The following is a 25417-nucleotide window of genomic DNA, read 5'->3' as shown; positions in this document are numbered from 1 at the left end:
TGCATTTTTTTTCTTTTCTTTTTAAGACAATTGCAATTGACCATTAAATTCACTAATTAACTCTGTATGACCATTAAATTGGTTTTCTGCAATGTCTTATGATAAGTTCACGGATACAAGGTTGATGTTCTTCCAAAAAGGTTACTCTTACTTTGTGTTGTCTTTTTACTTGCTTTAGAGAGATAATAACTTTGAACTGATTCATTACCACTATCCTATAAGGCCTGCAATTAGCTCTTTAGCAAGTTACTTTCACTTGCATCTATTAAGTTGCTTATCATAACTGGGGAGGCTCTTCAACAGTTATACACTTATACTATTCATGTAGATGTCGTGGTTAAAGTAGAATGAAGCTAGATTTCCTTCTAAAGCTGCGTATTGTTTTTGTTTTTGTTTTCAATAATGTCTAGTATGTGCTAATTGCTTATCATTTTTGTGCAGTATGGCTGCTGCAAATGCTGGACAGATTAACCATGCGCAGCCTGGCCCCATTGACACGTCAGTGTTGACGTTGCAGCCCAACCATCGATCAGAAGCCATTTGGAATGGGCAGGTAAAACACACCACTAAAGATTTCACTTTTTTTTGTGTGTGGTGAATTTCGTTTTTTGAACCTGGAGTTTAGTTTGTTTCTAAGTCTTTTCTTTCTATGAATATTACATGTTTATTTAGAAAAAACGAATGTTTAACATTGATGCCAATAAGAGATTTTTTGACCTAAATATTTTTAAAGTGTAATTGTCTTAGTTAGCATGAAGTCATTAACTAGCTTTTAGAAATTAATAATAAATAAATAGAAAAAGATACATAAAAATCATCTTCCAAACTACTTTTTATGCTAAAGCAGCATATAGATTGAACTAATACATATTGGGAATTTTGCTAATTTAGTACTTTTGCAATTGAACTGGTAATGCCATGACAAAAACGTAATCATTTCCTCCATCATCAGCATCTTCATGGAATCTTCACAGTCAACAGCATCATAGTCTCATTTTCATCCCTCTGTGTCCTTGAAAATTCAACAAAAAGTTTGTGTGGATTGTTTTTTACACCTACCAATTATACATTTACAGAACTCTGTCAGAATCATCCTCCAGAAAGTAAAGATGATTCAAATTCTGAAGCTAAACCTTTAATTAGTAGTCGGGGGAAAGTTTGAATTAATGTCCATGATTATTGTAAGCTGACCAAGTTTTGTTTCACAACAAGAATCATAGGCTGGAAACATGATATATTGTTTTATTGATGGCTAGTGAATTCTAAGTAATAGTTTCTCAGTTTATTAATTTCTAGAAGGGAGTTACTACATGTAAGACCCGACGCTGCAGACCAATCAAACATGAGTTCAAATTAGCAATGATTCCAACTAGACCTTTAATTATTCTGAATCTTAAAAAGTACGACTATCTTAGTCCTTCCACCATAGCCACATCAAACATAACGGGAAAAGTTACAAATATTTGATAAGTGCTCCCTGAACTAATTCCTCCAAGTGAACAAGAGATCAACTACCCTTCTTGGTAACACCCATTAAATCCCAAATGCTCTAAATACTAGATCCATAAAGCATATGCAATATCACTAGGGATCAACAAATGATGGCTGTCAAGGAAACCAAAGCCTAAGAAAGAATTTACAAGCACAGTAATAGAAAGAATTAAAAAAATACAAAAAATTTATAATTCTTAAGCACAAAAACAAAAAATTTAAAAAACCTAGTTCCTGTAGACAAACAAAGAATGGATTTTTAACATGTGAATTGCAAAAGTTGCAAAACAACGAATGAAAGAACTATATATTTCCAAAGAAATTAAACAAGCCAATAGATATGTAATTATGTACTAATAAAAAGAAAAAATGAATGACTTTTTGAATGCAATAAGGGCACTCAAAAACCAATAGAATTCAGGTTCATCCAAGGGTTTTCCAGTTTCAAGGGAAAAGAAATCTCAAAAGTCTTCAAAATAGGGATGGCACTAAAAGCTAAGCCTTAAATGGTATAAGATTTTAACATAGGTTTAATTTCAATGGGATTCACTCTCTCTAGCTGACCAGTTATTTTCTTTTAATTTCCAGGACTTATTTAATGAATTGAACCTATGGTAGAGATTTCCAATAGATAAAAACTGGAAAGGTTGCTTCATAGGTAAATGTGATGAACACACAAACATGACATATTGTAGAGAGAACTTAGCAACTCCTGAAAACATGCAGCAGCTTTCTTGTCATCAAAGTTAAGAAGTCTTCCAACAATTTGAAGCTTTCATATCCTTCCCATTTTTTTTCCAAAGACGAACTACTAACAACAACCAAGCCTTAGTCCCAAAATTTTAGGTTCAAGCCTTAGTGCAATGGTAAGTGCCTTCCACCAAAAGTGACAAATGCAGATTTGAATGCAGGAATCAGCCTCTCCAACAAAATTGGGAATAAGGCTACCTACCAATCACCACTCCTAGACATCACAAAAGTGGGAGCTTTGTGCATTAAGTATGACCTTTTTATGGACACTTGTTAGACTAATCAGGGTCTGCAACATGTATTCTTTTTCCAAAGAACACCTACTAACCTATGGAAAGATGTTTAATGTGATTAAAACGTAACAAAGGAAACACAAAATATAGAGTGTTAATATAAAAAAATTGCCTATCACTTGCAAACTTGTGTAAGATTAAGTGTCATAATTCATTACATATGTTGCAGTTCTTATCTCAATATCCTGCCTGCCTTCAAAAACAAAAAATATATTGCTGAACCCCATTTATATTAATATAACAAATGTAACTCTCAAATTTTTATATGACGTGAATTATATACTGTAATTTCATTAACAATAAATACCTTTCTAGATATCTGATCGTTAGCAACATTGTGGTACATTAAAACAAATCCCATAAAAAAAAATTGTCCAGAAATTTGGGCATGGAAATTTGAGGGCAGAGTTTTCCCATAGACAACGTAAATTCTCAAACTATAAGATCTTAATATATCTAAACATATAAACAAACAAAAAAAAAACCCGAAAATTCAAATGAAGCAAAGGCTTCAAATTCTCAGTCATATATACATATAATCGTACAAATAATCCAATTCAGCACATGGGTATTGAAAAGAACAGGAAAAGAAATCCATGTATCCAAAAAAGCAGTGAAATTTAAGAAAAGGGTATGCAAAAACATCATGAAAGACTCATATAGATGGATAGATACAAAGTACGAGGTAGAGTAGTGTACCTTTGCTGCAACAAACAGCCAGCACCAAAATCTATAAAATAAATTGAACAAAAATACTGAATAGTATCATGTTTGGGCAAACAGTGTTTTAAAAGACTAATAAGCAAAAGGAAAATTGGTGAAAAGGGAAGAGATTGCTTATTGTTGCAGTCAACACAGCACAAACTCCTGCTCAGGTATGTTAAAGTCCAAATCACAATTTTCCCCTCCTGTAGACATATTGTTATCAACAACACCAAACATCACCCTCACAAATTTATAAAACAAACATTGGCAGCCTATAAAGAAGAATATTGTTGTTTAGTGAATTTGAGTCCAAAATAGCAAAACCTTCAGACTAACAAAGGATTAGGCAGGACGTTGACAGTATTTTCTGATTTTCAATGACTACAAAATCAAATCAACTACAATTCAAGATTACAATTATGATGCAAATCCAGAGGGATAAGTTAATTCCAGAAAGCACTCCTCATGCTCATCACTACAGGATAAAGAAATATCAAAGTTACTTTCCCACGACCTACACTAATAAAAGGTATTACCACATCCGAATTAGATATAAGCTTGCCAAAATAGAATGACTAAAGTCGAACTAGAAAACAGGACAAGAATTTCAATGGAACTTTCGAACCCTTGTTGAGTGACTAAAATTTATAATCCTCAAGGAAACCAAATCCTAAAAAAAAGCATATGTTGCCTAATATTAGAAAACAAAAGGGAAAATAAACTTATACCCTCCCTATGATTGAAGGAGAGAATAAAGAAAACAAGGGGGAAAGAAAAGATTGCTTATCGCCAAACTATACTCCATCACTTAAACTGCCAACAAGATCAACACTCCTTAAGCTGCCAAGCACAAAAAAAATATTCCATAGAGACTTTTTCACATGCACCTACAATTGCAAAAGTTACATAACGAGTAGAAGAACTCATCCATACAAGGCAAATCTTATATTTTTCTGACATTCAAACAAACTTTTTTAAAGCTGGCAGCTCTTACATTATATGACTGCCCAATGACAAAATTGACAATCTTAGGTTCTTAAAAGTAGTAATAAGTGCATGTAGATGGCAGTTAGAAAAAGGGACTGGAACAAAAATGGCAAGTAATGCTGAGATTAAAATACACAAAATGGAAGCAGCAGTTTATTTTTTACAATGTTATTTTAACTTTTTAAAACTCATAATTACCAGCAAGCCAACAATAAGGAATCGTGCTCCTATAGACAAGAACCAAATCGATCGAGGAAAGCCAACCACACCAAAACTAATGCCTTCAAACAGCTAACGAGGACCAAAACCTAAGAATAAATTGAACAAGGAAAAGTATAATATCACAGTTAGTGGGAACACTATATCAAAGGACTTACAAGCAAAAAAATCTACATCGCTCGATGAGATTATCACAAGTAAAAAATCTTCCCCCAAAGATGCTGTCCAAATAAAGAATGAGACCTTCTTAGGGGACTTAACACATCAAATACTCTACTAAGGGAAAGAGTTAGTCAGCGTACCTCAAGTAGCCTCATAATAGGACTGAACATTAAAGCCACCACTCCCTCTCAAACTCCATCTCATCTTATCACACCCCACCTTCATAGGGAATTTGGAGTATATTAGATCTAGGAAAGAATTAACTAACTCCAATTCCTAATCATGAAAATCTGTGTGAAATTTCAGATTTCAAATCTGCCCTTCCCCTTATAACTAGCTATCCATAACTCCACTAGACCCAATCGGTTTATTGAAATAATGTTAAGTATAGTAAGTAATACTAAGAATGTGACTCTTTTCAATGAACTAAGGCATTCTGATCAGCTGATCAGGCGTATAGGTCAGGGTACAAGTCTCTTAGAGATAAATTCTCACACCATATATCATGAAAACACCTTACTCATGCGCTGTCCCCCATCTCAAAATACACGAATTGAAGAAAACTGAAGCTAGAGAGATAGATAAACATCAAATGCAGCAAAAAATGGGGGTTTAAGAGTGATGGGGTTGGTGGGTTAGGAGTTAAGGCTTACCTTAGTGCACTTGCCTTGCGTGTAGTACAAACGGCCTTAAGGATTCTTACTTACAAACATGTATATATTAAAACTGTGCAGAAGTACAAGTGCAGCACTTCAAATCCTTTCTTTATTCTCTAAGGTACTTCTGCATGCATCTATAATATGGTCAATTTCCAAAATTGCACATACATAATCGGGTTTGTGTCTACATTTTAACACTATCTCTTCCTCACTAATTTTTCGTTTTAAATCACAAGATAGAGAAGGGATTAATTCCCTCCCCCTGTGATTTGTTTCTAAGTCTTTTCTTTCTATGAATATTACATGTTTATTTAGAAAAAATGAATGTTTAACATTGATGCCAATAAGAGATTTTATGATTTAAATATTTTTAAAGTGTAATTTTATTAGTTAGCATCAAGTCATTAACTAGTTTTCAGAAATTAATAATAAGTTGTATGTTTATAAGTTGTATGTTAATCCACCCCACATGTTAGTCCATGGTGGGTGTTATATCCACTATAAACAACTTCTATTGCACTCAACTTGTTGTCATATGTTAATCCATGGTTATGTTTTGTGCAGGATCCAGGGTCCCTTAAATGTCGTGCCCGTAGTGAAGAGTTCTCGAATCGAGAGCCAATGGTGGACGATCGAGTCATTGACATCATTAAGGCACTTGGTTTGGAGGGACTTCTCAGGACTCCGGGTAGAGAGATTGATCATGGCCTGATAACGGCCTTAGTGGAGAGATGGCGGCCCGAGACTCACACATTCCACATGCCGCATGGTGAGGTCACCATCACACTGCAGGATGTGGAGGTTCTTCTTGGACTTCCTGTTGATGGTGACGCTGTAACAGGGAGCACACAAAAAGAATGGGAGAATGTGTGTGATGAGTACCTTGGCTTTCGACCTACCAATGAAGACCATCTAGAACGTGCTGGCCAAAGGATTCTCATAAAACGGCTTTTGGAGCAAGTTGCCCATCCGCTGCCGCCTAATGCTGAAGACGATGAAGTGCATAGGTACGCACGATGCTACATCCTAGCGCTATTGGGGGACACAATCTTCATGGACAAATCCGGTGATAGGGTGCATCTAATGTGGGTGCAGCAGTTGGAAGACCTTCGCAACCCACGAAGGTATAGTTGGGGAAGTGCTTGCCTTGCATGGTTGTACCGACAGTTATGCAGGGCAAGCGATAAGAAAGCTAGTCAGATTGGTGGGTGTTTATTGTTGGTCCAGTATTGGGCGTGGGCCAGATTCCCCTTTTTGTGCCCGGCAGTTGAGCGTGGCCCACCAGTGGGTGCTTATGGTCCTCTAGTGCGTGGTCCACTGTCCCTTAAGTAAGTCTGTACCTTAGTAACTTCATTTACAATATGTGATCATTACCTAAGCTTACAATCATGTAATTTAAAATATAAATTTTTTATTTTTATTTAAAAGGGTTGTACGAATCATTTATGTCAACATTTAAAAATGTTAAACAGAGTTTCAATATATATGATTACGTTAATATACTCTAATTTTGTCATTGTCATATGGCTTGTATGTGCTTTGTTTTTATAAGGACTTTTTTCATTCTAGTGATATTATTAATTGAGGCAATTTTTATAAGATTCTATTAGTAGTTATATTTGATTACATTATAGTTTTAATCATAATATTATCTTACTTGGGAAGTTGTAGATATTGATTCCCTGTTCTTGATTGTAGGTGGGTGTGGGTCCCAAACAAGAAAAATAGGCCCGCCCAGGTCTTCAGGGACAGGTATCGGGAGCAAATAGCTTTAATGTTGCCAAACCAGGTATGAAAATGCTTTGTTCAACATGTTCAAGTACAAGATATATTTATTTGCTGAACTTTTAAATAGAAAGATAGTTGCCTAATGTGTTGCATATTTGTTTTTGGGCTGTTGTAGGTGGTGTGGCAGCCGTATGAAGATGAATACGAGAACCTTCCGCCGTGGTGCGTTGCAGGGAGGGCAGTGTGGACGGCAATCGTGCCGCTTGTATGTTTCCATCTAGTAGAGAAACATACACCGGATCGTGTCGTTCGGCAATTTGGGATGATCCAAGAAATTCCCCGCGATGTTAACACGGACCCGGTGCTTCATGGAATTGATTTGAGGGGGAAGATAGGTGTTGATTGGATGCGGAGACATGCTATGTATCTCACGGACTGGGGTCATCGTCTTCAACGGCGTTGTGAAGCAGTGCTTGGTGATATGCCTCTACAGCACGAGTACTTCGATTGGTTCACAAGGATAACTCGAAGGTTTATCGATATCCCTGGTGCTAGATTCATTCTAATGGTAACTTCTCCATGTCTTCTACATTTTACCATACTTGTTACTTAGTTTACCACTGTTTAGAGAACTCTTCTTATGTGGTCCAATGTTTGCTTACCATCAAACCTCCCTTTTAAATTGTTGTCTGCTTAAGATTGCTTATAGACAATCGAAGTTGATTTACCTTATAGAGAACTTTGGGAATATACAAATCTAATTTGGAATGCTCTAAGGTCATATCTCGTATTTCAGCCTTTAGAGTTATGGTATACATTCATCTTTCCATTTTTATTATTTTTAATTTTTTTCCTCATTTGGCATTGGCAATTTGCATTTTTCAGAAGACGATATCCGCTAACTACATCTTTAATACAAAAATTAATTTCAATTTAGTCCAATGTAACACTTGGTGTCCCTATAATTTCCAATTATTAGTTGCCGTATCAATTTGGAACCAACCTGAAATTATACTATTGATTGGCTTTCTTCATTTTGATATTGCATTATTAATATACTTGGTTTTTCCATGTGCAGATTGAAGGATATGTCCGTATGATGCGCCGTCACCCAGTGGGCACGGAGGAGCACAATGACATTATTAATGTGCTGGAGGCAGTGCATGAGATTGGCCGTGTACGACCTCGGGAACCTGAGGCCCCGAACGAGGAGGCAGCTACTCCTGCGGCAGCGCCTACTTAGAGGCCAAGCACTACTGAGAGCCCGAGCACGAGCACAGCTCCTGCCGGACGTTGCTCTCGTCCGCCTGTTGCTACCCCTCAGGTTGTCCCTACCCTCGATCCCTCTCCATCCACCGCACATCCATCCCTTAGCCCCACCATCCCTTCACCCACCCCACATCCATCCGTTAGCCCCACCATCCCTTCACCCACCTCACATCCATCCCCTACCCCTACCATCCCTTTAGCCACTCCACATGAGTCCCCTAGTCCCACCATCCCTCCACCCACCCCACATGAGTCCCCTAGTCCCACCATCCCTCCACCCACTCCACATGCCTGTCCTGGGTCTGACATTCGTCCACCCACCCCACGGTCATTTCCTGAGCTATCACCTATTCCATCATTTGACCTGGGTCTTGATCAAACCCCTCCTGACTTGCAACAGGACCCACATTCCCACAGTACATCCACTGGCCCACCCCATGTTCAGCCTGAGCAGCCTGTTGGGTTAGCTGCAGCGGCAGAAGGTCGGCCAAAACGCATATCTAAGGCACCTCCTTGTGGGACAGGGGGGCACAAACATGGACACAACGCTGGGCCGGAGGCATCTGATGAAGGACATGCAAGACCTCCTCCTTATTATACGAGAAAGCGTAAGGTTCAAAAAAGGTAACTCAAATGATACCTTATTCCTTTAACTGGACATTTCAAGCTGGTGTTGAAAAGTTCATGAAATTATTTTTGTGGCCAAAATGATTTAATGTACATTATTTGAACTAGGTGAAAGGTACAGTTGGGACATTAGCTGGAGGTAGATATTCATGTGTTTGTGAATGATACAATTCTTGTTGCTGTTATCTTCGAGGTACATTTAGCATATCAATCTTATAAAATTTTCTCTTCTAACTACATAGGTACTCTATGATCACATTATACTCCTGATTTGCCTCTCCACTTCATCCACTCGCCTCTTATCCTATGATTCATATTCTCTTTAATTTCTCAACTCTTATGAATTATTGCTCAAAGATATTGAAAGCTCTTGCTCTTCTCAACCATCAAGTCTTGCAACCCTTATCGACTCTACTTTTAATTATAGGTGGTTGAACTTATTTGGAAAGAAAGTTTAGGACATATTATTCCTCAAAGAAATAGATTAGGACTCATTGATCCTTTTGAGGGAAAAAAAGTAGGCCTTATCTGTACATTTCCTAATCCTAAATTACAATAACAATACTCACGTTACTATAGGAACTAAAAGCTCAAGAGGTGGTCAAAAGAAAAAAATATCTATTTGACAGGACTTCTTCCCATATCTATGAATTTCATTGGACCGTCATGGATGTATATGCTACTTTACGAAATATGTGAATTGTTGTATATCTTGGAAACCGATAGTTTTTATGGCCTTCTTATTCTTATACCAAGGAGTTGTTGCATGTCGTAATTAGCAAAGATATTTCATGAGTTTTGAGGCTTAAAAGATTAGCTTCTTGAAACGACAATACTGTTTTTAAGAGTCATTGATCAAACTTATGAGTCTTTAAGTCTCATAGTTTGTGGTGCATGTATAACTAATTTTAGCCATTTACCTCTGAAGAATAAAGTGGCTGAGCAAATCTCACTTGATCCATTGACAAATATGACAGGCGATGTCTGGCATGTATTCCTGAAAGGAGACTTCAAACACATGCTTTATGGCTACAAATTTGATGGAAAATTCTCCCCAGACGAAGGGCTTTACTATGATTCTTCTCGGATTCTATTGGATCCTTATGCAAAAGTTAGTGGCCTGCATGAGTTGTTTACTTTGTTGTACCTTTAATGTTTCTTTTTTATCCCAAATACTTTTAATATGTACTTATTAACTATTTACATCTATGAACAAAATATTTTCACTCCTTTGACTGCTTAAGTTTGGTAGATCATTTGCTTCCTATGTCTGGATGGTATAATTTATGCGTGGCTTTTTTTTGTAAATCCAGGTTTTGCTTCTAAAATGCAATGAACTCTGATTTCCTTTTCATTTGTCTAGGCAGTTATAAGCAGAGGTGAGTTTGGTGCTTTAGGAGCTGATGGTAATTGCTGGCCCCAAATGGCCTGCATGGAACCTTCTTTTGATGATGAGGTAGCAAATACTACATTTACTTCAATAACTGTGGGCTGTTTTTTTTTATTATTATTACTTTCTAATATTTATTAATGCTTTATATTACTATAAAGGAGCTAAAGGTTAGATGTAAATAGGCTTGTCTTATGATATAGTCAAACGTGTGTCACTTTATTGTCACAAAATCCCTGCCTAGTTTTTTAATATTTTTTTTAAAAATGTTTTTTGTAACAATTTTTTTCATGCTTCTTGTTCAATATGAGGATATTGGGGTTTACGTCCTTAAAAAAACGCTTATTCCCTATGCACATTTTAGATCCCAGGTAAAAGGAAATATTATTCCTCAAGATGAAGCACACTAAGATAACTTTTGTAATTTTATCTCAATAATTGTTAGGTACTAAACAGGAATCTAAAGCTTTTTTCTGACTCTTATTATTTGAAATTATTTCAGTGCACCTACCAATAATTTTAGCTTCAATCCAGATGGGTCTGCTGTGAACCCTGGAGCTTTCCAGCAGCATATTCGAAGTGATTCTAATCTTATGGCTCAGTTGTTTCAGGTAAAACTGTGGTCTTCTTCTTCAAAGTTATTCTTTGCATTTCAAATTGGGGTTTGAAGCATGTAAATATGGTTTTCCTGTTAAGAAGAAGTCTGGAATCAGATAAAGTCTGGAAACTTAACTCCTTGGGTAATAGGTTGGTTCTAATATTATTTGCACTACCGCACCCTCATGGTGTTCTTGAGCTAGAGCCTATTTGGAGATGATTTTGAAAATTGGATTATTATCTGAAAATGCCATGCCAATAAGTAGCAGTTGGCATAAAATTATATGTGAAAATAAAAATAAAAATGATTGGATTGTTTGTAATCCATTCTTGATTTCTATGATTTATTTTCTTCACTGGTGAGTTTCTAGCAATCTAAAATTTATGTTGAATTTACAGAATGATCCTGAACTAGCACAAGCTGTTCTAGGAAATGATCTAAATAAACTGCAAGACCTTTTACGAGAGCGTCATCGCCAAAAATCTGATTTACGACGTCAACAAGAAGAGGAGCTCGTAAGTTGCTTATCTGGTGGCTCTAACTCTTTCTCTTCCTTGGCCTTTATAGCTTATGTCATGGTGCTAAGTTTGTACCACATAAAGTACTTTTCAAGTTCTAATATATTGGCCTCTAATATATGTGTGTATTTACGTACTTACCATTTACTGATCAGATGTAGTTAAATTGTAACCATTGAGTTTCTTACATAAATAATTTAATTTGATAATGATTATTAGATGGAGAAACTGATACATATACGTTCTTGTTATTGTGTGATATAGGCCCTTCTTTATGCAGATCCTTTTGATGTTGAAGCGCAAAAGAAGATTGAAGCTGCTATTCGCCAGGTCAGTGTTATTTCTTTGTCATATGTGGCATTGATGTATCAATAGAAGCCCTTTATCCCTGATGCTTTGGCTCAGGGGTTCAACAGGTACGCTGGGTCAGGGTAGGTCATAGGTCTGGGTGTTGTTTAGCATTGGATAGAGGGGGGAAAAAGTGAAAGAAAGAACCTTTCTTTGTACTCTTGATTTTCTGCGTATTTTTTAGTCTGTTGAAATCTTAAGTTCATTGTAATTATGGAATCTATAGTAATTTAATTTTTCATTGTGCAAAAATTCTAACCTTATAATGATGTTTGCAAGTGGCTTTGCTATGTTGAAACATCTGTTACTTCTCTTTGAAACTAATTTTTCATTCCTACAAATTCCTTGGACTGGTTAATACTTACTGGTGTGCATTAATAAGTAATAACTGAGAGACTTTTATGCCTTAGGATTCTTTTGTTATTTTAAGTTTCTTCATTGGATTTTTTTGTATGTACGCATTATATTTTCTGTGACCAATAGTAGGCATGGCCCTACATGCTAGAAACTGTGATTATAAATCTTTTCCTTGTAGGATGAATTCATTAAATTCTCAGAAGAGGAGTGTGCATTTTGATTTATTGATTTTATTTTTGATGACGAATGTGATTGCTGATGATAGAAAATGATATTGGACTGTCAAAAAGTGATTCTTTTACAATGTTTACTATAATGATTCATAATATTTGCATAAAATCTTATTCATTAATGTTTACGCCAACTAATTTATTACTTGCAACTCTGAAATTTCTTTCATCCTTTGATAGTTGTGGCATATATCTTTTTTATTTTTTGTTTAATATAATCTTAGTACTATTGATATAATCATAAAATTGATTTTTTTTCGATTATCTTTTTTTCCACGCCAAGAAGGAAGATATATTAAATGGGTAGTTCGTGTTGACAATACTTCTAAATTATTTGCAGAAAGGAATTGATGAAAATTGGGCCGCTGCCTTGGAACATAACCCTGACGCTTGTGCAAGGGTGGTATGTATTATCTATTTATCTTCAACCTTGGCTATCACTATTACATACATAAATATATATATATATATATATATTTGTTTTTGTATTGATTTTAAAGTTTCTTATGCAACTCTTCAGGTTATGTTGTACGTGGACATGGAGGTTAATGGTTTCCCATTAAAGGTAACAACTAGATGGTGAAAAATATCTTAGGAATAATTCTTGTTGCATCAATGATTCTTTGTTGACAATATTCTTCTTGTTTCCTCAGCTCTTATATTTATTTATAGTTTCTCCATTTCGTAAGGCAAGTGACTATGTTTTGAGGTTTTTTGGTTATTCGCAGTGTATAGAGATTTTCAACTTGTGATGCTAATGGTTAGTGAACTTTGTGCAGGTATTGAAAAAGTTGCTCAAGGATGATGCCATATCCAAAGCAAGGATTAATACTGAGGTTGGTTACTTCATACAATTAAATTTGTAAATGGTTCGTGGGTGTGTTGTTTTCCGTGGCATGACTTATTTCTAATAGGTTTCTAATCTTTTTTTACTGAAAAGTATTTTCGTCAAAATGGGCTTCAAGCTTCAGGTCGTGGGTTCACGTCATAACCCACAACCTGAGGCATAAATCAGTAATTGGGTTCTCAAAGTTACTCACAAGTTCATCTTTTGGAGGTTCATATGGAGGCATGTTTTCAAGTTCTGCTTCAGCAGCAGCAAGATAAAGTTAGCTTTAATTATTCTATGTTTCCGAGATTCTTCTTGCTTCCTCAGGTCTTCCATTTCTTTATATTTTTTCCTAAGGGGTATTAGAAAGAAATATAAAGAAGTGGAACACGTGAGGTTGCAAGAAGAATCTCGGTAACAAAGAATCATTAAAGCTAACTTTTTCTTGCTGCTTGTAAAGCAGAACTTGAAAACGTGCCTCCATATGAACCTCCGAAAGATGAACTGGTGAGTAACTTTGAGAACCCAATTATTGCACCTGATCGGAGTAAGCTGCCAAAACGGCATGGTGCAACTTCTGCGGCTCAGGTAATTAATCTTTATTGCTTGAATTTGTACTTCATGCAGAAGTTGGGCTTATGCTCTGCTTTTTGGTCATTAGCCTTTTCTTGTTAGCCTATCATTAAATTGTAGAAATTCTGGAAGTATGCATAGGATTGCATTATTTATTTATGATTGACAAAGAATATTTAAACTATATCATTCCACCTTTTTGTTATCTTTCCTTGTATGCTTCATGATAATACAATGAATTTAAACTATTATATTTAAACTATAATAATACAATGAATTTCCTCTGTGGTTGTGTCCAACCAAGATTTTCATTGGAAGCTTTTGGCCTTTATTCTAAATAATGTTGAATGTACTGCCAATCAGTTGATGGAAACACTTCTTTATTTTAATGGAATTTTATAATAGGAAACTGATGCAGATTGATGATTTTTTTATTTACAAGTTGACCACATTCCATATAGGGAGAGTTTTAGAGAGCTTCCCCCCCCTACCTGGCTCTCTAAAACTCTCCCTATTTGTTGGACTCAAAAGACTTGTATGATTGTTTCAAAGTTTGTCCTAACTTCAAGGTTTAATTTGTTATGCAGGACCGTCGTGATTACATGGATGATTACCATGTAAGCTTCATTCTTTTCTCTACTTATTTTTATTGCCAAATAGAGGTGGTATTCATTCTTTTCTCTTTTTGGAAGCATCTTATAGCAGACTTACAGTCAAACATATTGGAATCTATTTTGTTTATTATTATTATTTTCTGTATTTCTTTTCCAGAAGTATCTAATTGCTGAAAAACTTTGTTGCTTTAAGAAATTGCAAGCTTGTTAAGCTGCTTCATAGAATTTATATCTTGAGAGGAAATTTGAAAGAATGTTGGTGTGGAGCAGTTGGCATTAGCAAAGTATTAGTGATGAGTGATTTGGAACACACCTTTCTTGTTAAAAAAAAAAAAAAAAAAATTGTTTTTTCTAAGCTTGGCTATTGGTGCATTTCAGGGATTTTCTTCATGGAGTAGAAGAGATTTCAATACTTTCATCAGGGCTTGTGAGAAGTATGGCCGAAATGACATAAAAAGTATTGCTTCTGAAATGGAAGGGAAAACGGAGGAGGAAGTTGAAAGATACGCAAAGGTCTTTAAAGAAAGATAGAAAGAGTTAAATGGTGAGTAATATTCAATTTTACACCATTGTTACCTTAAGTTAAAATAAATTCTAATGGGAAGCAAATGTAAACTTCAATTATTGAGATATGTACATAAAGTTCTCGTATTGGGTTTTGGTAACATCTGTTTCCATGAACTTCAACGTCTTTGACCTTCGATCCCATGGCATTAGTTGCTGTTCTCCAGTCCCCTAGTACATGCAAAAATAACCCATAAATGTGTGTTTTTGTTTGGTTTTGTATTTTGTTTTTGTTTTCTTCTGTTTGGCTAAGGGGAAGAGATTGTCTTAACTGGTTTAACTGGGTTGTTGAGCCATCTGTTATTGAAAGAGATGAGCCACATTAGTGCCTGGTTTTGAGCTAAACTGCAGCACTGCTTGGTTGGTTCAGCTTCTTGAGTTAGTCTTCATTGGTTTTTTTTTTTTTTTGGGTTATAGGAAAACATAATATTTGTGGTTGAACCTGATACAGATTGCAGTTGTTTCTGTACTTTGGTTAAGCTCTGTGAAAAGTGGTTGATATGGTAGAACTATTTACTGTCAATTTCATGATCTCATTAAAACTTTGGTAGCATTGGATCTAATTGTTATCTCTAAAATGATTCCTCCAGATTATGATAGGATCATTAAGAATATCGAAAGGGGGGAGGCTAGAATTTCGCGAAAGGATGAGATCATGAAAGCTATTGGGAAGAAATTGGACCGGTACAAGAATCCATGGCTGGAACTCAAGATTCAGTATGGTCAGAATAAAGGGAAATTGTACAATGAAGAATGTGATCGTTTCATGGTGTGCTTTCTTTGCAGTCTTCTTCCTCCACTCCCTTCCCTGTGTGAACTTTGGTGTATAGGTTCCATGTTCAATTATTTAAACACATTTTTTTCCTGCCACAATATGCAGATATGCATGGTTCACAAACTTGGGTATGGGAACTGGGATGAGTTAAAGGCTGCATTTCGCACATCACCCTTGTTTCGTTTTGATTGGTTTGTGAAGTCTCGCACAACTCAAGAACTTGCAAGGAGGTGTGATACACTAATTCGGTTGGTGGAGAAGGAAAACCAAGAGTACGACGAGAGGGAGAGACAAGCTCGTAAAGAGAAGAAGCTTGCCAAGGTTCGATTTGTTCCTGCCCAAACTTCTTAGAACACCATTATGCACATTCTTCTTAACTGGTTTCTGTCACACATTGGCTTCACCCACCTCACTGACATGCATCCCTTCATATAAATCTTCCATTTATTTGATCAAGCCAATCTTCATCCATCCGAATTTTTACATTTCACTACATCTCATACTTTAATAATGTATGTTTCAGAATTTGACACCATCAAAGCGAGCCCTGGCTAGGCAGACTGAGAGTCCCTCTTCCTTAAAGAAGCGGAAGCAATTGACCATGGATGACTATGTTACTTCAGTATGTTACTGTCTTTGCATGATTACTAAATATATCATGATTTTGCTTTCTATTCATGTGGTAGTTACCAGCCATGGATTTACTGAAGCTAATTTTGTTCTTTTTGTTGCAGGGAAAGCGTAGGAAATGATATTGAAATATAAAATTAAGAAATTTTTTTGGGGGATGAATCCCCCTTTAAATTACGGTGTAGCAGTAGTGTGGGCAAGGAGTGCCTCTAGTTTGCGCACTAGTTTGTTATATCCCCTTGTTTTTGGATCAGGGTTCAGAATTCATCGTTTCACTGATGGAATTGGTAATATATTAGATCTGAAGAGTTTTGGAATTTGTATAAATGAAACTACTCCAGTATTTTGTACCTTGTAGTTGATTTTAGCTGGTCATCTAATGAAATATACTGTATTAGCTGCTTAAGGCTATCCCCCCAATTTTTCTATTTGAATGTAAATATTTCTTTTTGTTTGTTTCTATTCGGTTGGTCGAGGGTCCCAAATTGCAGCCCTTGTCTCCCGAAAAGTTTACAAGCACCCAAAGTCAAATCCAACTCCTGGAACCAACCAGCAATAAAGTGCCTACTCTCAACTGCTTTCCAGGAATTTGACCAATCTATCAAATTAGAAAAGTTTCAATCAGAGGAGAAAAAACACTGCTGCAAGTTCCAGGCACAGTCGCCATGTCTAAACTGGAAATGCCACCAGGGTCCATGATCTTTTACCGTGATCATTGGGAATGTGTTGGACTGTTTTTTCTGTAAGTATTCCCACAGTAAATTTCTCTTTGTGTTTATCTATAACTAGCCATGGAGACTGAAGTGCCCAAAGTACCAGCCAAGAAGAAAGAACCTAGCAAAAGGGCTGCTGCTGCACAGAAGAAGAAGCCCTTGGCAACTGTTTCGGAGATATCTGATGATGATGATGATGATTATAATGATATTAATGAAATTGATGATGATGATGATGATGATGATGAAGATAGTGAGATCGAAGTTGTAGCTACTCCAGAAGCCAGGAAAAAGGGCGGGGGAAAACTGGCTGCAAATGCTAAGGCAGTTAAGGCCCCTGCAGCGGCAAAGAAGAGAGGTGCAGCGAATAAGCAGCAGCCTCAGACATTGGCCCAGAAGCTTTTAACTGACATGTTAAAGCCTGCTGAAAATTCCAGGATTTCACCGGAGAAGATAGTGAGAAAGATGAGGGCATCTCCATTCAACAAGAAAAGTGGTTCTGTGTTGGGAAGGGTTGGTAAGGTAAATGAAGTGACTGAAAATGAAGAAAATTGGGGTTCTGCTTCTACTTCTGCCAGTACTGAAGAAACTATTGAAGTTGCACCAGCAAGAGCAAGACCTCAAAGGGTGAACCAAGTTAGAAAACAAGGTATGTGTTGAGTGACTCTGAAAGTGAACATGCCACTGAGGATTCTGAATTTGATGAAGTGACTGATGAAAGTGAAAACAAGAAAACAAAAACAAAAAACAAAAATAGCATCACCTCATAAAAAAGCATATTCAGGCAATTTTTTATGCCCAGTTGTGCTTAATGACCATAAGCCTTTATTATGAACATCGCATTTTTTACCATATAATTAATAAATTGCAATAAAATGTTCGCCAATTTTACTATTATGATTTGGTAGCTTGTAACAAGTGCAGATGCTCTTTGATAACCTTTTTTTGATGCTGAGTAGAGATGAAAATGAAAATGAATTGATAACATGTTGGATTACTGTTTTGGTTGAGTTGGTTGCATTTTCTTTTCTTTGACTTTTCTTCTGAAATGGATGCTGGTGTCTTTATGAAAGTTTATTCTTAATAGCACACCAAATAAGTATGGAATGCTTCAATTAAAAATGCAGGTGCTATGGGCCAGGTAGTTGCCCATCAAAGAGGGTCGCATGGGCTAGAGAATTGATAGACGAAGAAGCAGAACAGTTCTTCATGCATCGTTTCATAAGAAGGCAGATTGACAAAGACCTTGGCTTGCCCAGAGAATGGCCTTGAGGATACCATATTCTGCGTAAAGTTAATGGAAGGAGACCTGCTTATGCTTCCCAGCAACTAATATAAGATCTGCATAATACGTTTTATTTTTAAGTCTTTCATTGGTCAAGTTATGAGAGAATAGCATGGTGCCTTTTGATGTATGAACTTCCTCTATAGATTGTTTGGCTTATATTTTGTGAACTTGTCCGATCAGCTTGTGTTAAGATTCTTTCAAATAGTGTTTCAAAAAGGGACAGTATCATTTTGAGCAATTCGTGACTGATGGTTTCTCCATTTGAAAAACCAGTTTTAGTTTCTCGGAACAAGTAGTGAGCATTTTATAAACACATGGGTTATGACTTTATGTTAAGTGCCAACTTTGGCATCAACTTTAGCTCTCGTTTGATCTGGCATATGTATTTCATGCAAGACCTACAAGGGTTATGACTTTATGTTAAGTCCCATTTGGTCCATTTCGGTCTAATTTGGTTCACTTAGGTCCACTTTGGTTAATTCGGTCCAATTCAGTATATTTGGTCCTTTTGGTCTATTTTGGTCCAATTCGGTCCACTTAGGTCCATTCCGTCCATTATAGTTTTAATCATTCGGTTCACTGCAGTCCAATTCGGTCTATTAGGTTCATTCAGTCTATTTTAGTCCACTTCAATCCTATTCGGTCCACTTAGGTCCATTCAGTCCAATTCAGTTTTGGGCTCGAAGTTTTATTTTATTTTTCTTAATTTTTAGGTTGAAAAGCATGAAATTTTATTCTATTTCTGTCAAACTCTTTAGTTTTAGGTGAAAAAATACAAACAAAATACGTATTGGAAATAAAGATATGGGCCCTAGAAAAGCAATAAAAATAATAAAAATTCAAAAAATTACCTGAAAATTAAAATTTCAACAATATAGGTATAATAATTATATTTGGAAAGAAAAAATAAATGCTACAATTCTAAAATTATATAATAATTTAAACTTATTGTAATATGTAACATGTATTCCATAGAATGGGGGTGTACAATTTTTTAAAAATCTTCTTGGATATGTTTAAATTAGAATGGCACGTAAGGGTCAGTGGAAGCTTGAAATCTTCAATAATGAGTTGATCTATCAATCTGATTGTGGAGAGCTGAATGTTGGGGTCAATTTGGTGAAGAATGGATCAATGATGGATTATAGCTCAATCTCATCGGTTGAATGTGTGAGGACGGTCTCTCTAGGCACGTCAATGTCTTACACCACTAGGGAGACACTTGGAATGCTAAGGGGCGTAGAGACACGTCAATGTGTTTGGTACTATATTTCAAATAACATGTTTTAATGTGTAAAAAAACATTACTCAAATTTTTTTCTTTCTCTTTTGGCACTTAAACTGTACCAGCCTTGTGATTTTATCGTGAATATGAATGCAAATATTTGAATAATATAGCATGATTCGTTGAGATGAGTGGCGTTTGAATTCGTTGAGATGAGGACGGTTACAATATACCGTCTATCAAAGTCTTACATTAAAGCCTATGTGATAAAGTAAGAAAGTTTCAAATTTGAGCTTTTAGACTTGGTGTGGTTCTCTTTAGTCTAAAATTTCATTAAGGTATGTCCTTGCAATATATGGAGACAAATAACCTAATTCATTTAATTTGACTCTTGCAATTTAATTTCAGCATTGTAGTTAGTTTTATGCACAAAATAGGAAACTTGAGTTCATTGTTATATCTGTCGTGACTTTTTACATCTATACGTTTATATTTAAAGCAATAAGTTATAAAAATACCCATTTTCACTTGCCTGTTGAAATTAGTTCCCAACTTGGGATTAAAAAAAAAAAATTCCCCCAGCGGAAGTCGACCATCTTATAGTCGATTTCCATACAAATCGACCTCTTATAGTCGATTTCCATACAAATCGACTATCAGAGGTCGATTCCACTGGGGTTTTTTTTTTTTTGGTTTTTGGCACCTACTCAGGAAATCCCCAGTGGAAGTGGACTGTGTTAATACCAAATCGACTCTCAGAGAGTCGATTTCCATAGGAAATCGACTATTAGGGAGTCGATTTCTACTTGGGTTTTTTTTTTCCATTTTTTTTTTTTGTTTTTGTTTTTGGCACCTACTCGTGCAGCAGTAAACCATAATTGGTTTCCCTTCCCCTGCAGTAAACTAGATCCAGAACACATAACATGAGCAGCGGTAAACAAGTAGATACAAGCATATGATACTGGTAAATGGCTCGTACATCATATGCAAACAGCTGGATTCAAACAGTTACTATGACCATTATAGGTTCTCTATTAACGGACAAAAAACATTCAATACTAGCTATCATCGCTTCAAAGGAGGGCCCTGTGGTTGAATTTGCCAAAGTAGTAGCTACTAATGCCAAAGTAATATAATTGCTGGCATTATAGGCAGCTGCACAACGCAACTATAGTAACAAGTACAATGGACAGCAAATAGTTCAATTACAACAACATTCAACAATAACCAAAATAACAACTAATAAATACAACATAGTCTCCATATTTGCCTACCACTTGTCCATACTAAACCATACTGATACAACATACTCTACATAGTCACCAAGCACTTCTCCATACTGATACAACAGATTCTACATAGTCACCTAGCACTTGTCAATACAGAAGATAACCACAAGTCCCACGTACAATGTCACTTAGCAAAACCGAGTTTCCGCTTGCCTGCCAAAAATTAAAATACGGTCATTAGTTTCCAAATGCAAAGAACTATAAGAAAATGAAATTCTGAATATATTATATAAAAACAGTGAGGGCACTTGCCTAGTTTATAGCAGTACCACTTGTCGATGCCCCACGGGAATTGGGACAACTTCTACGGTTATGCCCCTCTTGATGACACACTCCGCATCGTTGCCTCGGTTGAGTCTCCCTCAAGTCCGGATCTTCCCTCCGGCTTCCCCGTTCTCGCCGTACCCCATCCATTTCATTCCTTATTCTTGACTTCACAGGACGACCTATGCCCCGCAACAGCAGTGGATCAGGCACCCATCGTGGTCCGGAAACGTCCCTCCACTCAGACTCTGACTTTGGTACCACAAAATTATGTGAATATGTGAGAATGGCGTTGTTCAAACTGTAACATGGGTCAATATAGTTGGTCGCATTAAGATGCAGAACTTGAAGAACTTTAATTGCATGTGAACAAGGGATCTTCAAGTTTTGCCACTTTCTGCAACCACATGTTCTAGCAAATATGCGCACTTCATGACTGTGGTTTCCCCCTCCACCTCTATGGTCATTGTACGGGGTAACCACCTGATATACACCCTCTGCATGATTAAATTTCCTCACAGTGTGTTCTGCACTTTTCTGCTCATTTCTGCTATAGATCTCCATTGCATAATCACTCCACAGCTTACCTCGAGAGAGATCAGAAGTAATTTGTTTATGTCGATCGTGGAAATATGCAACAAGTTTGCACCAAGTGAAATGAACCATTGCAGCAATGGGCAAACCGCGGGCACCTTTAAGTACCCCATTAAAGCACTCGGAGATATTGGTTGTCATTGCCCCGTAACGTCTTCCACCATCATGTGACTGGGTCCATTTCTCCACTTCCTCACTCACTAGATATGTGTACGGCATATAACGTTCAATCCGCGTATCAGTAGGGTCTACACCCCTCAGTAAATTAATCTCGGCCTCCTTAATGGTTTGCATTATGGACTGAAATTTAGCTTCATTACTCGCATATCCAGCTTTCAAGGCCAATGCCTTTAGAATCGGGTTATCAAAGTGTCTGTTGAAGTTGCTAGCAACATGTCGAAGGCAATATCGGTGATATACCTGTTCTCTTCCGTCCTCACGTCTAGGCCACTCTCGAATGGCACATTTGATACCTTTATGTCGGTCAGAAATAATACAAATTCCATCGTTAGGTATGACATGCTCTATGGAAGTCCTGAGACACTCTAAAAACCACCCCCAACTAGCCCCTGACTCCTTGTTCACAACAGCGAAGGCGAGAGGCAAAACCTTTTGGTTAGCATCGGTTGCCATTGCAATCATCAATACCCCTTTGTATTTACCATACAGATGAGTCCCGTCAATACTAATCACTGGCCTGCAATATTGGAATGCAGCAATGCATGGAGCGAATGCCCAATATACATAGCGTAGTACAGCAGTACCTTCGTCTGGCCTAGGTATGGTGTGATAGCTGTACTGGGTACCTGAGTCCTCATCCAAGTATGCCAACAACAACTTTCGCAACTTTTGGTAAGACTCCTCCCAATCCCCAAATATCTTAGCAATTGCCTTTTGTTTTGCGTCCCATACTTTATAGTAAGAAAGCTCATGATTATACTTAGTACGTATGATCTCCCATAGGTCATCAATACGTGTAGTGTGATTTTTTTGCAATCTCCCCACAATTTCTGATGCAACAAAATGCGAATCCATCATTCTACCATCTCTTTTTAGGCCAAAGGGTATACAAGTGTGTGGACCCACATAAGACGTAACCATCCACATACCACTGAATTTAGTCTTCATGTATGCCCCAACATACCACTTGCAGTTGTCATCAACACATGCGGCGCACAATTTCGTTTTGGTCGACCTCCGGATTATAAAATTTCTATTATCCTTTGCTGCGTATATTATCAATGCATGTTTCACCGCATCTTTATTTGCAAAAGTCAACCCTTTAGAAAAATGCATCCCATCTTCCCAAGTAGAGACAAATGGTATCTGAAGACGTGAAGGATCAACCATATCTTCCCAAGTATTTGAGTAGAATGACTCAGCAGGAGCTCTGTAGCCAGTGGTCGTATTTCTATTATGCTGGACACCAATATCATCATTTGCATCACCTTCATCATGGTCCTCCATACTTTCCTCTTCAAAATTGGGAACGACTTCATGTTCATCCACATCGTTCTCAAAGTCGCCTTGCTCAATCCTCTCTTCGTACTCATCCACAACCTCAACATTTTCACCATCATTCGCAACATGATCTTCGTCTTCGTCTTCCTCCTCTAAATGTGTCTCTTCACGATAGAGGGTTTCACTAGTATTAGCAACATGATCTTGAGATGGGAGCGTATAACCTCCCATCGTATACCCTTGTGCAGTATACCCTCCCATTGTAGTGCATCCATCATCTAGGGCTGTAAATTGTAAAGCCGTAGTTGTTTCTTGCACCACCTCAGTAGTGTTATCTGCAGCCGCCTCCAAACTTACATACAACACAGCAGCATTTACTTGGGGCATTTTCTGGATCCTATTAAACATCATCTTTACATGTTTATCTTCTTTGATCGCCATATACCCATAATTTATCCGTTCATGAAGGACTTCTTGTGGGTAACGATAAATAATCTTGATGTCATACCAAGCAGGATTCAATTTCAATTCGTCCATTATTTTCCTCTTCAAATCATTCAACGTCTTCAACTTACGACGGAACATCATGTAGTAGCATTCGATACCCTCCCCTATAAATGGGAATCCGTCAATCCCTTCAGGATTGTGAAGGGGTCCACCGAAGTATACATTTATATCAATATTCTTCAAAGATTGTGAACCTATTAGAGAGCCAAGCCAAGGAAATTTATGTTAGTGACATATTTTATCTCTTTCATTTAACATCAATTACAAAACTTTTTCTATCTACTCAAAGTACAAAAATTACAACGGATCTAAAAGTGTAACAATTGCATATACTCACCCCACATCACATACAAACACACTCAAACAAATAAAAAAACTAAAAACAAAACTCACCCCCATTACAAATTTTAAACTCAGCTCTAACAAAAATATAAATAAAAATATCATCATTCCAGTGCTACGGAAATTAATGGCATACCCTATTACACTACTATTAATGAAATAACATAGAGCAGGGTTCATCAGACAAAAGAAAAAAAAAAAACACTAATGTGAATATGATCATGATCAATCAAATTAGGCATATCATCTAATTTGAAAATCAAGGCATTAATATACAGTGAAATATACTAGATGTGATATACAAACTCAAATTTTGACAATGGTAGTCATAAAAATCATACAATAAAAAATCCGTCATGACAGTAAATTTGTTTCGGATCAGCTAATATGTCATCCAGAAAATGGAAAAATGCTAGCTGCTTAATTAGGTGCAACTGGACCGGTGACCCAATTATTTTCATAGCTTTTACTGTATTCAATAATGTCTTTCTCATGGTTGGAATTTCATAAAAGTTGGAGGTTGCACAATTCTTTGAACCTGTTTCTTTTTTCTTCCCTTATGTGTCTATTATTTATATATTTATATAAATATATAGTTGTATAAATATATAAATATAAATATATAGTTGTATAGATATATAAATATGTATATATTTATATTTATATAAATATATATATATTTATATTTTCATTTAGTTGTGTAAATATATAAATATAAATATATTTATATAAATATATAGTTGTATAAATATATAAATATAAATATATAGTTGTATAGATATATAAATATAAATATATACATATATTTATATTTATATAAATATATAAATATAAATCTATATATTTATATAAATATATATATATATTTATATTTGCATTTAGTTGTGTAAATATATAAATATAAATATATTTATATAAATATATAGTTGTATAAATATATACATATATTTATATTTATATAAATATATATAAATATAAATCTATATATTTATATAAATATATATATATTTATATTTGCATTTAGTTGTGTAAATATATAAATATAAATATATTTATATAAATATATAGTTGTATAAATATATAAATATATTTCTATAAATATATAAATATAAATAAATATAAATATAAATAAAAAAAAATATATATAAATATTTAAACATATAGTTGTATAAATATATATATACATATTTAAACAACCAACTAATATACATAAGGAGCCCTGCTTGGGCTTCCAGGCCGGTTACTCAAAAAAAAAAAACTAATATTATGAAACAAATATACATATTTAATACAAACAAATATCTTATCAGAAAAAAAAATATAAATATTTAATACAAACAAATATTTTATCAAGAAATGGCATGACAAATTCAATGCAAGCAACACTTTTTAAAGCAGCTATATACACTAAACAACCA

At 35.8% G+C, this 25417-nt stretch overlaps 3 protein-coding genes across 4 annotated transcripts; all 3 read left to right on the top strand.

The window, feature by feature from the left end:
- Positions 1 to 91: 91 nt before the first annotated feature.
- LOC115956736 (serine/threonine-protein phosphatase 7 long form homolog) lies at positions 92 to 10465 on the top strand. Its single transcript, XM_031075037.1, has 10 exons — positions 92 to 120; positions 442 to 553; positions 5831 to 6594; positions 6965 to 7055; positions 7170 to 7562; positions 8073 to 8222; positions 8319 to 8887; positions 9803 to 10001; positions 10254 to 10346; positions 10442 to 10465. Exons 1-10 carry the CDS (start codon positions 92 to 94, stop codon positions 10463 to 10465), a joined length of 2424 nt encoding a protein of 807 aa, XP_030930897.1.
- Positions 10466 to 10570: 105 nt separating this feature from the next.
- On the top strand, positions 10571 to 15410 carry LOC115956735 (protein DNA-DAMAGE INDUCIBLE 1-like). The gene is made up of 10 exons (XM_031075036.1): positions 10571 to 10651; positions 10783 to 10891; positions 11277 to 11393; positions 11661 to 11726; positions 12672 to 12734; positions 12852 to 12896; positions 13111 to 13167; positions 14321 to 14398; positions 14726 to 14860; positions 15363 to 15410. Exons 1-10 carry the CDS (start codon positions 10587 to 10589, stop codon positions 15408 to 15410), a joined length of 783 nt encoding a protein of 260 aa, XP_030930896.1. The 5' UTR covers positions 10571 to 10586.
- Positions 14710 to 18555, top strand: LOC115958466 (ISWI chromatin-remodeling complex ATPase CHR17-like). 2 transcript variants are annotated; one of them, XM_031076876.1, is made up of 6 exons: positions 14710 to 14891; positions 15502 to 15680; positions 15792 to 16007; positions 16210 to 16308; positions 16421 to 17678; positions 18157 to 18555. In XM_031076876.1, the coding sequence occupies exons 5-6, from the start codon at positions 17108 to 17110 to the stop codon at positions 18210 to 18212; spliced, it is 627 nt and encodes a 208-aa protein (XP_030932736.1). In that variant the 5' UTR covers positions 14710 to 14891; positions 15502 to 15680; positions 15792 to 16007; positions 16210 to 16308; positions 16421 to 17107; the 3' UTR covers positions 18213 to 18555. The 2 variants fall into 2 exon arrangements, with proteins under 2 accessions (XP_030932736.1, XP_030932737.1); XM_031076877.1 differs by lacking the exon at positions 18157 to 18555 and having other exon boundaries at positions 16421 to 16750.
- Positions 18556 to 25417: the final 6862 nt, after the last annotated feature.

The sequence above is a fragment of the Quercus lobata genome, chromosome 8 (assembly GCF_001633185.2).
Source record: "Quercus lobata isolate SW786 chromosome 8, ValleyOak3.0 Primary Assembly, whole genome shotgun sequence".
Taxonomy (NCBI): domain Eukaryota; kingdom Viridiplantae; phylum Streptophyta; class Magnoliopsida; order Fagales; family Fagaceae; genus Quercus; species Quercus lobata.
Note: the sequence above shows the minus strand (reverse complement) of the source record. Positions and strands in the feature narration are given on the sequence as shown.